The 14,562-nt window shown below is 35.3% G+C and overlaps 1 protein-coding gene across 3 annotated transcripts in view; it reads right to left on the reverse strand.

The window, feature by feature from the left end:
* Window positions 1–406: 406 nt before the first annotated feature.
* Window positions 407–14,562, reverse strand: part of LOC131150837 (uncharacterized) — a 31,328-nt gene continuing 17,172 nt past the window's right edge. The window contains exons 3-11 of one of the 3 annotated variants that reach the window (XR_009135621.1): window positions 14,344–14,482; window positions 14,058–14,270; window positions 13,804–13,951; window positions 1,591–1,741; window positions 1,396–1,505; window positions 1,214–1,311; window positions 1,039–1,108; window positions 794–866; window positions 686–723 (exon numbers count right to left, since the gene is read on the reverse strand). Coding sequence is in view for 2 of the 3 variants with exons in the window: in XM_058101838.1 (XP_057957821.1) it covers window positions 634–723; window positions 1,039–1,108; window positions 1,214–1,311; window positions 1,396–1,505; window positions 1,591–1,741; window positions 13,804–13,951; window positions 14,058–14,270; window positions 14,344–14,482 (1,019 nt within the window). In the remaining variant the exon portion in view is untranslated. Of the gene's footprint in view, window positions 724–793; window positions 867–1,038; window positions 1,109–1,213; window positions 1,312–1,395; window positions 1,506–1,590; window positions 1,742–13,803; window positions 13,952–14,057; window positions 14,271–14,343; window positions 14,483–14,562 lie in introns of all 3 variants that reach the window. The other 2 variants (XM_058101838.1, XM_058101845.1) reach the window with 2 other exon arrangements.

Genomic DNA, 14,562 nt, shown 5'->3' on the forward strand with positions numbered 1-14,562 from the left:
TTGAATAGTCAAGGAAAGTTAAAAAAAAATAAAATATATGTATCATCAAAAAGCAAAAATTTAATTGTATGCATCATTAACATTTAATTTTTAAAAAATTTTAATCATATAAATTTTTAAACTTTTTTGTGGCGTCTGATATGACAAAATACAGTGATATATTTCTAAATTTTTTTTCAACGAAAATCCTTGATATACTCGCTCATCCCCTCCTGCCATTCATGTTTCTTTAATTATCAATTTAAAGAAGGAATATCTCTGTTCTGTTCCGACGAATGGAATTTAAATGGCAAACTCTGAATTATCACCGTCCTTGAAAAAGGAATATCACCATTTCAACATTCGCTAATGCTGACAGCAAGGCAATTTGGCGGACAAAGAAAAAACTTCACGTAAACCTATGGAATGGTCAAATAAATTTATAAATGCAATATAAGGATATGTAAATGACACATTCCATGCACATATCATTCAATTTGTTGGTAGAATGGGAGAAAACAATTAAGTGTTGTCAAAATTTCCAAGCCTTGGGATAAATCCTAACAAAATAATTATGAAATCCAACTACAATAGCTCAATCCCCAACTCACATTCTAACCTAGGAAATGGCTCTCAGATTAAATGACAGGAGAGCTAACGAATCATCAAGCCTTGCACTGCCTGTGATCCATCTTCAGTGATCTTGTTAGCTTGGATGGTGCTGATGACATTTGCAATACTAACCTGAAAGGAGAGGGGGTCTTATAAGCAAATATACTGTGCAGATCAAACAAGGGACGTAAAACCATTTTACCATAACATCAAATTCATCTCCCATAAAGCAATCAGCTGATCAACGACGAAAATCACCAGCAGGTAGAGAATGTCTAGGAAAATATTTAATCGGGATTACAAATTGAGATTTATAACACTGGAATTAACATAGAATTTGGTATTTATGGCATAAAGTGCCTCTTTTTCTTTGGTCCTTGACAACATATGGCGCAAATTAAGAAAGAAAAAAGGGTCTAGAAATTAAAGCACAAAGAAGTTTTTTACCCTCCATGTTGTCAGCTTTGCTTTAAGATCTTGCCATTGATGCTGCCCAAACACGCGCTCAGTACAGCGGCTGCACATCAAATATTAATCAGACCCACGAGGAAAAGAAATGTGCAACTACAGTTGAAGAATCAGATCCCACCATAATCAAAAGCATGGAGAAAGATCAGCATACCTTACAATCACAACCTCATTCATCTGGTCCATCTTACAGTCTATTAACTTAGCAGTTATTGCCTTAACCACCCACAATTCCACCTCGTCATTGTTGATCTGTGAAGAAATTTACAGCAATAAAGCTAAACAAGTGTGAGGCAAAACCAAATGACACAGGAAACGAAGAAAAAGCAAGCTAACCCGAAGTGTGTCCTTAAGAAGACAATATGGAATTTGACCAGACTCATCAGAGCCAAGATCCACCAATGACATCAATCTCATCTTTGTTATACAGTCTTCATGGACAAGACCTACAAGATTTGCAATCAAGAAAAAAATTAATATATCTCAACCCTGGGGAAGCCTTTGCTCAATTGACACAAAATAAAACATTACCATAGCTCTTCAGTAAAGTAGAATTCGCAGCTTGAAAATCCAGGTAGGCATCCAGCCTCTGAGTTAAAAATATCTTCAGAAGCCTATATACCAATGCATATTTAGGATCTTTCTCCAATTGCGCAACAGCAGGCATATCCAGCAAATCACACTGTAATGTATGAAACAGAACCTCCCTGAGCACCCTTATCTGACAATCTAGCCTCAAGGAAACTAAGAAAGGAATACAGTGCACCTGAACTAAAGAATACAGCGCACCTGAACTATGTATGCAAATAGCAAGAATAAAGTGATGACCAGCATAGAAAAATGATCAGTGCAATAAAAGATAAGAATGGTGCCTGATGCCCATGGAATGAACAAATAGCAAAAATAAACAACATATATTACGTTCCACCATGATTATAAAAAGTTGGCCAAAACTGTATCGTCCATGCAAATTTGCAATCAAATATATATATATATTGTAATAGCGATCAAAGACAATAAATATGTTAACCTCACCATAAGTCAATCTGTCATTATCAACTTTCTACATCTTATCAATTATTAATATTTTAATACAATGGTCCCGTATTAAGTGCAAAAAAAATCCAAAAAAACTCCTTGACCAGGCACTCATAACAGAATCTCTTTAATACTAGATATCATGGGAGATACAAAGTTTCTTATGACTCCATACCAAAGCAACTGTAGCATAATATACTGTTCCATTGGTTAACTTCAGAGTTGACATCAGCCCAAATGGACCACCATAAAATAAACACGAGATCATGCAAGAAGCACAGAACCACTCTGCCATGTTCAACTTGTTTGTTATGGACCAAAATACTAGTGGATCATTTAAGTGACATGTTTATGATAAAATATCAATATGTGTTGCTTATTTTTAAAGTTTCATTGAAAAAACAAACCCATGGTGGAAGGGAAAAATGTGAAATGAGTTTAGAACGATATTATATAACAGTTCAATTTCAGCTGCTAATTACAATTTAGTCCCCACCCCCTGGGTCCCCAAAAAAAATGCTTAGAATTAAAATGAAACTTTTTCAACTGCCAAGAAATTTCAAGGTGCCGAACTGCAGAAATTTCACATGGAATTTCAATTTTCAAGTTTGAAAAAAAAAAATGGAGACATAACACTTTGCAGTAAAACATGAAAACTTGAAATAAAACTAGGGAAAACATTAACACAGAAAATTTATAAGATTTGTAATGCGAAAGTCTAAATAGAATGTACGCATGCAAAGCATGTCATATGCAGCGCCCATACACCCGCAGTTGCAAAGCATATACAGAATTTGTCTTACTAATAAAAGAATATGAAGAAAAAATTCACTAATAGAAACAAAATTCATTAACTAGATACCCAAACATCATGAGTAATGTTTAGGATTATAGCCAAAATCCTGAACTTGCACTACTTCTCAGTTTTTATCCTAAGCTTTAAAGTTTCCCAATCATTGAACTGGCTCAATCAGATCAATTTTATCCCAGTGGCATCTCTGAAAATGTTAAAAACAGTGTTAGATTATATAATGTCACTCTTTTTATAATGTATCTGTGGGACTCATAAAATCTTGTCAAGTTCTACGTGACATCCGTCTTGGGCACCGCTTCCTGCTCAAGAAAATGCTCATCATACATCATCATGACCTGAATATGCTCTGGTTAGGTAGACCTAAAGCCTATTCACATTTATTTTAAAATTACTTCAACAAATAAAATTATTATCATGTGTGTGTGTGTGTGTGCACGCCCAACCATATGACGGCCTTGCTCGGGCTCACATATCTGTTGGCCAACCAAACCCATTTTTAGATGTAATTAGCCATGCTAACCCATTGTTAGGTCTAAATGTGAGTCTGCAATAAAAAAATTTAGACTTTGCATTTGCGCAAATAAATTGCAAAACCACTATTAGAACGTACATACTCTGTATCTCAACCCATTCAAGCTCTCTCTTCCTCCTAGATTTGCTTGGTCATGGCTATCAATTGGCATGAGAGAGAGAGATGCCTCAGGCAAACTGTCCAAATTGAAGGGAAATCCTTCAATTTCAGAATAGAGAAAGTCAGGAAGGGTGTTTCTCTCTCTATTTTCCCTCAAGAGAAACCCAATACGCAGTCCCTTGGCTAACGTTCTCAGATGATCTTCAATGTTTGGTCAGTTGGGAGGTTCTTTCATAAAGCAAGATTTGACATTGGATGGCGATCAGGTTAATGAAGAAATGCAAGTTTTCAAAATTAGAGTTTGGCTGGAATAAGAGATGGATTAATCACAGTAGACAAAGGCACGCATAGGCACAAGGCAAGCCAACCTTTAAGATACGCACTGAGGAGCACCTCAGAAATGTTTACCTTCACATTTTTTTACTTTTTTTCATGTGTATAAAAAAAGGTTAAGAGCACAATATAATAGTTGGTTTATCCAGCATCTAATGTCTTTCAAATCTCAACAAGTTAGCAGTCTCTCATAAAAAAAGAAGGGGGGGGGGGGTGGGGGCGGCCTTAATTGAAGAACAACTTAGCCTTTTCTCCCATCTTCTTCTTGATCAACCAAGTCTCCTCTCCTTTTTTCTTCTTTTTCTTGATTGATCAAAATCTGTAGTTCTGCTGCTATCAGTAAGAGTTACTTTGACCCTTTTTCTTTCCTTTTTTGCTGTTTTTTATGAAATTTCTGTTTGCTGACATGTCAGCCCACCTGCTCTCAGACTTCTTTTCTTCTTCTTCTTCTGCCCTCCTGTGCAGCTCCCAGCCACGGCTGCGAATCCCCTTTTTTATTTTTTATTTTTGTTTTTGCCTGTCATTTTTTCATGGAATTTCTGCACCTTTTCCCTGAAATTTCTGCTCTGCTGCTCCTCAGTCTGTTTCTTCTGTACTGCTCCGCTGATCTGGGCCCTTCTTGGACGTTTTTTTTTTCCTTTTTTGCTTTTATTTGAAAACTGAGCTGTTTATTCCTGGAAGCATTTCCTTTCTTGGCAGTTCAGCTTCTGTTATCTGGAATTTCTGGAATTTCAGTAAGAGCTGCACTTCTGCTGTTTTTTGCTGCTTTTAGTTTTGGTTTTGCACATTTCTGCTTCTATTTTGTGAAACCTATGGCAAGAATGCCACATATTATCGAAAAATTCATCTTGTAATATTCATTTCCATGTTCTAGTATTGAATAATTTGATATTTTAAAATTCAAAAATTAGTGATAATGTGTTTGCAACCAAGAATTCATTATACATGGTATTTTACAGATAATTTTAATAATTGTGCACATCACCTTCATGAGGCGTGCACCTTCACCTCATGCCTAGGTTCCAGGTGCCCTTTGCAGCTTTGCGCCTCGACGCACCTTTGACTACTATGGAATTAATATTTACTCCAGGAGGTTCTTGTGGTTACGGGATGGAAGAGCTTTGTAACAAAAATATCCAGTTGACAGTGGGAGTAGCAAAGGAGCTCTTCACATGGAGAATGGCAATCGTTTTGTACAGTGGAGATGATATTAATCATTGAAGTAAGTTGTGAAGGCAGTTCGGAAAAGAAAAGGGAAATTATGTCAGAAAAGGAGAAGAATTATAATCTAAAAGAGGAAATAAATCCTCAAGAAAACATGAAAGAACCATGGTTGTTAGAATCTTAGAATTCGCAACTGGATTCATATGATTTGTATCAATTCCACACCACATTGATTCAAATCTTATTAGTAAATCTAAAACAACTTAATCATTACCAAAGTTTTTGATTCACCTCGTGATCTAACAAATCAATTTGAATCTATCGATTCACATCCTTATAGATTCGACTAGTTTAAAACCACAACATTTCTTTTTCCTTTATTGCTTTCATTTTTACACAATTACCTTCCATTCCTTGTCTCCATCGATTTTGGGCCAAAAAGATGAAAAAGTAGAACTTTAGGTCCTATCTTGCCTTTACAAAACTATTTGTCGCTCTTGGACTGAGTAGTGTTATGAAGAATGGGTGAAACATTTATGTTTCATTGTGTTGTTCGGATTCAAAAGTTGTTTTTCTTAGTTGTTCAATTATTATCATTTTTTAAGGTTAATTAGTATTTTTATTTTTAATCCAAGAGAATATGCATGAAAATTATTTATTTTTAATTTCCAAGAGTTCAGTTTTTTCTCTTGATTCCTGTTCTCTAATAGCATAAAGTTCATTGTATTAATATACATATGATTTATTGTCAAAAGTTAAGCGTACTCTACTATTTTGCTTATCGCAATATATGCATGTCATTTAGAATTGATTTTGGAAATTTGCACCAAATCTTATGATTTGATTTGATCTCAATTTTCGATTCCTAAAATTGAAATTTTGATTTGCAATTTGAATCTCAATTTGATTACTATAGAAAGAACAAAAAAAATAAAAAAAATAAGAAAAATAATTTTAAAACCCCTCAAAATCCTTCCCATCATAACTTACCAAATGCTACAGGTTAGATAATTCCTCCTGGCCCTTTTCCTCTTCCTTTTATCCCCATCCAACCAACCCTCATTACCTCCAAGATCAGACAGCCACAGGCACATCTTATCCAGAAGTTGTAAAGGCAGACATCAAGCATTACACCGACAGTAGAAGGTGAGGAACCAAGAGGATTTGCAAGGGGGGGTAATTAGCATAGAGCAGAGATGCCTGGGGTCTCCTGAGAGGTAAGCCAGGCCTTGACAGTGAATTGGACTGGGCTTGGATCTTGCACTATTGTGTTGGATTTAGGCCATTTAATGAGGAAACTGGCTAATTCAAGCATGTATTAGATTCTGAATGAGCCCAAGGTTAAGTCACATTGGGAGTTCATGAGGCCCAATGTCTGAAGAGAGTCAGTACTCAAGCAAAAAACATTGAGGCCCCATCGTGTTGGATTGAGTGTCAGCACCCAAAGTGTAGCTGAAGAGTAAAATGGTAAAGCCAAGCCTTGATTAGAAGTTACAGTTGTTTACTGTTCATCCTTTCCTGGCAATTGCAGATGAGTTTCTGATCAGGCGGAGAGTAAAGCATGGGCAAACACTGGCTGCTAAGAATCGCAGCAAAAATAAACATGAGGATGCTGTTGAGATTCATCAAAAGGCATGGATGTTGGAAAACAAGTTTGGTTAGGGGAAGGGAATAGGTTAGAAGTAGCAGTTTTGATTCAAGATGATAGATCTCTCCATGGTGAGAAAGGTCTTTCAATTGAAGGGAAGCCTAATCAGAACCAAGAAAAACTGACGAAGGTAATTTTCAAGCAATCCAATGGCTGTAGCAATTTGAGAATGAAGAGGATTTGCAAATCAGATGGAAGGAATGCAATAATAATGTTAAACAAGCTTCCTTGCATTGGTCTGGAAAGGATGATTCTTGCCTTAAGGCAATGCAATATAGTATTGAGATGGAAAAATATTTTCTGAACCACCATATACTTCGGTATTGTGAACGGTTTCGGGGAAGAGTGTGAGAGAAGGCTTACTTTGGTGGGAAAGATATGGAGTGATGAGTCCGATAAGGAGAGTAAGCAACTTTGATTGGATTTGTCAGCAGTACACTTGTGCCTATATGATTCTATGGAATTCAATGAATGATTATTATGTGCCTGAGACTCCTTCAGATGGGACTGGAAGGGATTCCTATCTTCAAGATATAGGATGTGGAGCAGGTCGATCAGTTCATAGGAGATTGTATTTCGCCCACTCCCTCCTGCCACAACTTAGAAGTTCATGATAAGGATATTGACAAACAAGATCTGTTGGATAAGATGGGATAGTGATCTGCAGATCCAGGAGGAGAAGAGGTTATACTGGGTTGTGAGAAGAGTACGATGAAAATGGGACTAAGGAAGTTTAGCCAGATTAAAATGTTCTACCAATCATGATGGGAAAGATTTGAAAACAGGCCTTTCCTCTGTCCTCAATAAATTTCTTTCATTATTTAGCAAAAAAAAATTTATGAGGATGACAACAAGATGTTACATGCATTTCTTTTAATGGGAGGCTAGCTCATACGAATTAGGCATGTCACAAAGAGATGAGCCACATCATCAAATGTAATGATATTTTTAACATTTTTAGAGCCTCTATTAATAGACAGATAAACTTGGCACAATTAAACAAGTTCAATAGTTTGATTGTGAAAATTAGAATTAAATAATTCATTTTATTCATAGTTTCTAATAAAAATTAAAAAATTCATTTTATTCATAGTTTCTAAATAAAATTAAATTACAGTATGAATCTAAAATATGATAAAACAAAAATATTCATAAAATTTCATGAAAATTTTGAAATTTTGAAAAAATATATATTTTAAAATATATTTTTACTATTTTTCAATTTTCATGTATAAAGATTGTTCTTGTGGCATTAAAAAGTGTTTTGAAATATAACAATTAAGTAAACAATTATAATAACTTTTATTTTTATTTTTTGTATTTTATAATTTAAATCATATTTATTGATTGTTATTTGATTCGAGGACAAAATAAGCATCTACTCAATCAAGTTTTTAACATGTATTAGTTCTACAGATATTAACCAAAAAATAAACAAAAAACAAAAAACATCTCTCTCACCTTTAGTTTTTAGTTTTTTGTTTCAAATTTTCATTTTCATAAAGTGATAACAAACGGCCCCATAGGTTTCCAAGAACTGGTCAAATTAACTATTAGCCCATTAAGTTGTTATTTATGGTATATTTTACTTAAAATTTACATCCTCTTAAGATAAAACCATTATGTTTTTATTAGAAACTTTTGATCCAGATATTAGAGAAGACTAAAGTAGAAGATATTGCGATTACGCATGAGAACTGGCAAGGAGTCCAACAAAGAACAGAATGGTAGGATGTTTTAATGTATTATACAGTAGTGATTAATCCTGTCCTAGACCAATTCTAGGGCTTCCTACAAATAGAAGGAAAGTGGACCATTAATTAATCAAAAAAATAGCGTCCCTATATTGTGTCCTATGTCGTACCCATCCACTTGATGAGACCTAATTCTTGGGTTTATTGGTTGAGTCAGCTATCTTCTGCTCCACAGGAAATACATTTACCATACGTTTGAGAGCATGGATTTTCAGGCCTTGGTTTTGGGTTCGTGTAGATTTGGACAAAATGTAGTAAAAATTATATTGAGTTTCTTCCAAATCCCCAAAGAAAAATCCAAGCCCCGAAATCCATGCTCCCCAAAACTTTAGAATATTTGACACAACTTGATTTTCTTTTCATTCAATTTTTCCAATATATGCACATCCCAAATTTTCTTCCAATCAATCTTCAACTCTTTTGAAGGGTCCATGAATTGTTCTACAGTTTTCAAATTAAATCCATCAACTTCAATGAAATCAACACATCAAATGTCGAGTATTCTGCATGATTGACCTTAATTAAAATCCTCCACTAGTTTCTCAAGTCACCTCAGCCTCGTTTGAGCCACCATTGACCACACCCATTTGCTGGTGAAGCAAGGGTCTGGCTTGGCAGGTCAGATGTCCCTTAACACCCATGGGAGCATGTTTTGCAGGATTTTTTGGGCATTCACAAGTACTGATTGTGAACCTCATATTACAGCTACAAGCTTCTGCACCATTTACTCATTTTGCTGCACATACTCCCTAAGCTCACCTATTGCAAGAACTTTGTTATTCATTTGTTGCTTCCTCCTCAATTGTTCTCCAGCAATTAGGACATGCCTGCTCTGACACCAATGTATGATGGAAGCGCAGGGTGTTTTAAGGTATTAAAATCATAGTGGCTAATTCTATCCTTGACCAATTCTGGGGTTTCCTGCAAACAGAGGCAAAAAGAAAAAAGGTGTCCCTATATTGTGTCCTACATCAGAATCAATGGGTTAAAAATGTCTGTCATCTGCACAATAGACTGTCCAGTGCCTCTTCTCAGTTTTTACTTTAATTGGTAGTCTCATCTGCAGGAGACATTCAACTGGTTAGCTTTGGCAGTGATCAGACCTACTCTAGTTGGTAAACTCAAATGGGGCTAGCACATCAAAGGGAAGCACAACATCCCTAATGACTTCCTCTCAAAACCAACAAATCCCCAAACACATCCCCAGGTTTTCTTCCTCATGGCATCCTCATCTTCCTCGTCTCTTTCACAACTGGTCCATATACTCTTTCAAGTAAAATCTAGGATAACATCCTTAGTCAAACCGTTGATAAGGGAAATCACAAAATGATCCAAGGTCTCCAGTCCCTTCTCCTTTCAAAATATGGTTTAGTCGATGCACCAATACTTGGACTGACATCCTCTTTTTCCATACATCAATGGCCTTTGGGTCCCCACACTTTCTTATTTGACCTTCCCTAAAGAAGTATTCCTCCTTCTTTGATACCTTAGAAGGACCTACTGACTCAGTATGATCCTTCACAAACCATGGATTATGCCTTTATAACAAATCAAAGACAAAAACTAGGCCAATACAGTTACTTTACAGATTGACTACTGTTCTTCAAGACACAAGCACAATGGGTTGAACAATTAGATTTCATCACTGGGTCCCCATATTTGCTAGTTATTTTCCACCTCAAAGGTGAGATCCAAATTCAAGACAGGAATCGTTATGTTAATACCTCTCCCATCTATGAGAGGATATAGAGCTTCAAAGAAAATCCCTTTGTGGATCCACACCTATCAGCACATAACTGGGTTAATACAAGGAAACGTCTATGACATATAAATCTGATTGACCCAGACAATTTACCACAAGATTTATTCAACCCAATTCACTTTCAGGATGACGGGAGAGCCAAAAGCTCTCATTACCCAGTTTTGTTTCCCCATGTCTACAATACCTACACAATGAATAGGCCGACACTCTATTATGTGGAACAAATAGAGAGTAATGGGACGATCGAAGACCTAGAGATAATGGTGGCCTACCCAGCAGAAGAAGAGGAGGAATATAGGGCAAGAATGGACCACTGAAGGACCACTGAAGCAATGGACCACCAAAGGACCACTGAATGGACCACTAAAGTTTTGTAAGTACGAGCATGCCTGTATTGCCACTATGCAAACAACGCTTAATGCAGGGACAGTCAGCTTCACTCTTTCAAAGGGCATATAGTTGGGGCATCTTTGTTGAAGATTTAAAGGGTCTTGCGGGACAGGAGGATTTGAATTTAACAGATTTGGAGAATAAAATAAAAGAGGCCAGATATGTTGATCCAAACAAAAAATAATGGTAGGAACTAGGGAATATAGTTCGTCGTATTGTGTTTCATGTGGCGGAAAATGCCTCAACTGGTTGACCAGAATTTCAAGTGGTAGTGCAGGCTAATACAGGGTTTGTTTATTCAAAAGGACAGGAAGGAGAAGGCTGTTTCTTCTGTGGGTGTAAAACCCAACAAAGCATTTGTCTTTTGTGCAGCAAGAAGGGCTCATATCTGGTCAAGTTGAAGCAACAACCAGGTTTGCACAAGTGTTGAGGCAGGCTTTTTCTCCTATGAATGTAATTGATTCAAACACACAGATTAGGCAAAATCTAAGAAGGCATTTGATCAGGGAGCTGTAGAAAGAAGAGAAAAGAAAAAGTAGTTTCTCTCCTGTATGTTTGATTATAAAGGGTAGAGAAAAGAAAAAGGCATCCTCGGGCCACAAGGCTCCCCACTTTGTAAGGGTAGGGGGAGGGTTGTCACAGTATATGCAGCTTTTATGCAAAGAGGCCGTTCCCTTGGACTCGAACCCAAGACCAACTGGTCGCAAAAGAGCAACCTTACCATTGATCCAAGGCCTGCCCTCTTATACAGGATAAAAACCTGAAGAAAAATATTTTTTTCTCTTTAATCAACTAATAGAAGATAAAAGAAAGAAACTGTAATGACTAAGAAACTGCAGATAGTCATTACATAATATTATCTTTGTAAGAGAAGTGCAGGGAGGATAGTAAGGCAGTAACATTATATACATAAATTTTTTAATACAAAATTTTTTAGATCAATCCAATCGCCTAAGACCATGTCAAAAGTGGAACAGATCTATAAGTACATTGAACTCCATGTTCACATTATTTTTTAGAAATAATCAAACCATATAAAAATAAAATATATAACATGCATAATACTTGTGATTTCAGGGATTCTTCATTTTGTATTTTTGCAAAAAAAGAGTGTCTTTTTCTTCCCCGTACTCTCGTCACTTCTCTCCACTTCTTTTCTTCCCTCTATGTGAACCAAACATGAGAAGTGGAGAAAAATCATTTCTTTTCTCTTCCATTCTCTTCATTCTCCCCAACAAAACACACCCTAAGTAAGCAGGAATTTTTATTCAAATGCAAGAAACAGGGCAATTCAGAATAGAAGCTTGATCAAGACAGTAATAAGTTTCCAAGAACTGGTATAACTTAGCTATATAGCATGGCTAACAATGTTAAACAATGCAATTTCTAAAATCCTCTTAAAATAAATTCTTCACAACATTGTTGGTTCATTGATGGTATAGGTGAAAACACAACTATCTGTAATATGGTTTCAGTTTAGTTTAATTTTTTGCAAGTATTAAATTTTGCTTATTATGTGAAAGTGAAGTAAAATACCATGCCACTTATGCCACAATCAATTGAGAATAGTTACTCCTATTTCTAATTGTTTGCTTTATTATATGATAAATTAAGTTACATAACTCAACAAAGTTGTACTGCAACTCAGCTACAAGTTAGATTAAGTAGTCGATGAAGAAGTTCTTCAATTTAGTTGAGTCCTACAATCTTCGACTATGTATTAATTGTTGCTGACAGATTATGTTCTTGGGGAATTACTCTAATTCAATAATTTGATAATGCTCAACATAACAAAGTGGTACGTACTGAAACAAAATTATTTGATTGTTGTATACTCATATAAGTGTAGGATGTGCTCATGTCTATAATTGTATGCTACTTGGAGACTAATAATTTTAGTTGTTCTGAATTTCATGCATATTTTCCTCAGTTATCTTGATTATTAACTGTTTTTGAGTAATATACAAGGAACTAATGAGCAAAATTCAACAGTTTACATTTATTTATGTTGTGGTTTGTTTACTAAAATTTTCAGTTTTTGTTTAATTGATTGTCAACAAGTGGGTTTCTTTTGGTCTTCAATAAATTTGAACTTTCTTATCCATGTCCAGAGGGTACTAAGTCTATGATTTCATTCTTAACATTTATAATTCAAAAGTTGAATCCATTCTTTAGATGCTCCTTAGAAGACGCAAGGGTGACTTACCTACTCTACATTAGATGAGTTATGCAAAGTTTTTAATGCATTTCATCAAAAATTTTGGTTAAACTTAATTCTTTTTAGGAGTGTTTTGTACTTTCAAAGACGGGGGAATATTGTCCAGAAAATAATTTAGATTATTCACATTTTAGATATAGCATAGAAAAAATTATTGTGAAACAAAGTGTATTTCAAAACATAAAGTGTCTCATTTTAACTCACTAATTTTAGCACACACAATTTTTATTTTTTTTTTAAAAAGGAAAGATAGAATAATAACCAGTGGATTCAGCCAGAATGACTATGATGTTACGCAATTAATTTCAAGGGAGTAAAATAAGGGACTATAATAATAAAGATTACAAGGTTTTAAATACAAGTATATCAAACAATTAAGTTAAAATCTATTAAATATAGATACACAAGCACACTTTATTAAAACAGGGGAGGAGATTCATCTGGGGTTCAACGGGGTTTGCCTTTAGGCAATCCAGCTCAACCTAGCTACAAATGGAAATCAACCCCTCTTGATTCAGTAACAGAACAAGTAACAAATTTAAAGCTATCCAAACTACAAAAATAATATTATTAATATAGGGGCCTAACAAAAAATAAGATATCAGTGAATTGTTAGCACAATCAAAAGGCAAGATATAGAAAATGCATGCCAAAAGTTCCAATTAGTTTTTGTAGTTTAATAAATATTTAGGGAACAAGTCAGATTTTCAAATTAATTAAAAAAACTGATACCGAGATAGACCATAAAGCATGTGCAGTTAGATTTTCTTTTTAATTGGCAAGACTGCTTGACGTGCTTACAGACTTTTGAACAGAAATACATGCAAAAAGCAAATGAAAGAAACAAAAACAGAGAGGAGACTCGAGTGTGTGCATGAAGCAATTTTTTTATAAGGAAAAAAAATCAAATACTAGAAGTTAACACCAGATAAAATTAAATACACCAGGAAGAAGTTCATAAATAACAGAAACTCAGCAAGAACTTGATGAACCTGAAACATGTCAGATGCCTTCACAAATTCCACAATTGCTCGCACAGCTTCCTCCTTCGATTCATTCATGGTATATGCATCTTCACCAGAAAAAGTTGCCAAGTACTTGGTCAGGAATTTGAAGGAATCCTTAGCTGAGCTGGAATTACTGAAGAAGACATAATTACGAAAAAAAAATGAAAGTAAAAATACTAATAAATCAGAGAAGCAACGACAGCTTGTTACTAATAATAAAAAAGCCCCTTCAGTTTTACCTTTTGTTTTCTTTCAGAATATTAGAGATGGTGAGATAGAGTTCTCTCTGATCAGATATATCAATATTCCACTCCTTTAAGAAGTTATCAATCTTTTTAAAAGAAGGTACAATGTGATCAGTGACTTTTCCATTGATGGCCAAACTTAGAGCCTTCATGTAAACATAGTGCCGGCTGTATGGGTTCTCCAGCAGGTTGTACAGATTAAACATGCTGAAAAAGAAGACAAATATGAGACATGGTCTATTATTTCCATAATCCAGATTAAGTCATTGAGAGATTTTACATTTTCAAGCGCAATGCAGGCTTATCACTTGGCTGTTGAGTGACTTTCGCAGATATAAGTTTTGCCATCTCTAGCGCTTCATCCAGGCTTTCACACTTGGTAACAAGGTTGCAAATGACAGTAAAGATGCACTCAAGATCTGGCAACAACAAACAGAAAATCTCCTTTATCACAACAGAGCTTTGATGCATTAGCAAAAATAATTTAAGGGTTCTCAGA

The sequence above is a fragment of the Malania oleifera genome, chromosome 1, assembly GCF_029873635.1.
Source record: "Malania oleifera isolate guangnan ecotype guangnan chromosome 1, ASM2987363v1, whole genome shotgun sequence".
NCBI classification, from domain to species: Eukaryota; Viridiplantae; Streptophyta; class Magnoliopsida; order Santalales; family Ximeniaceae; genus Malania; species Malania oleifera.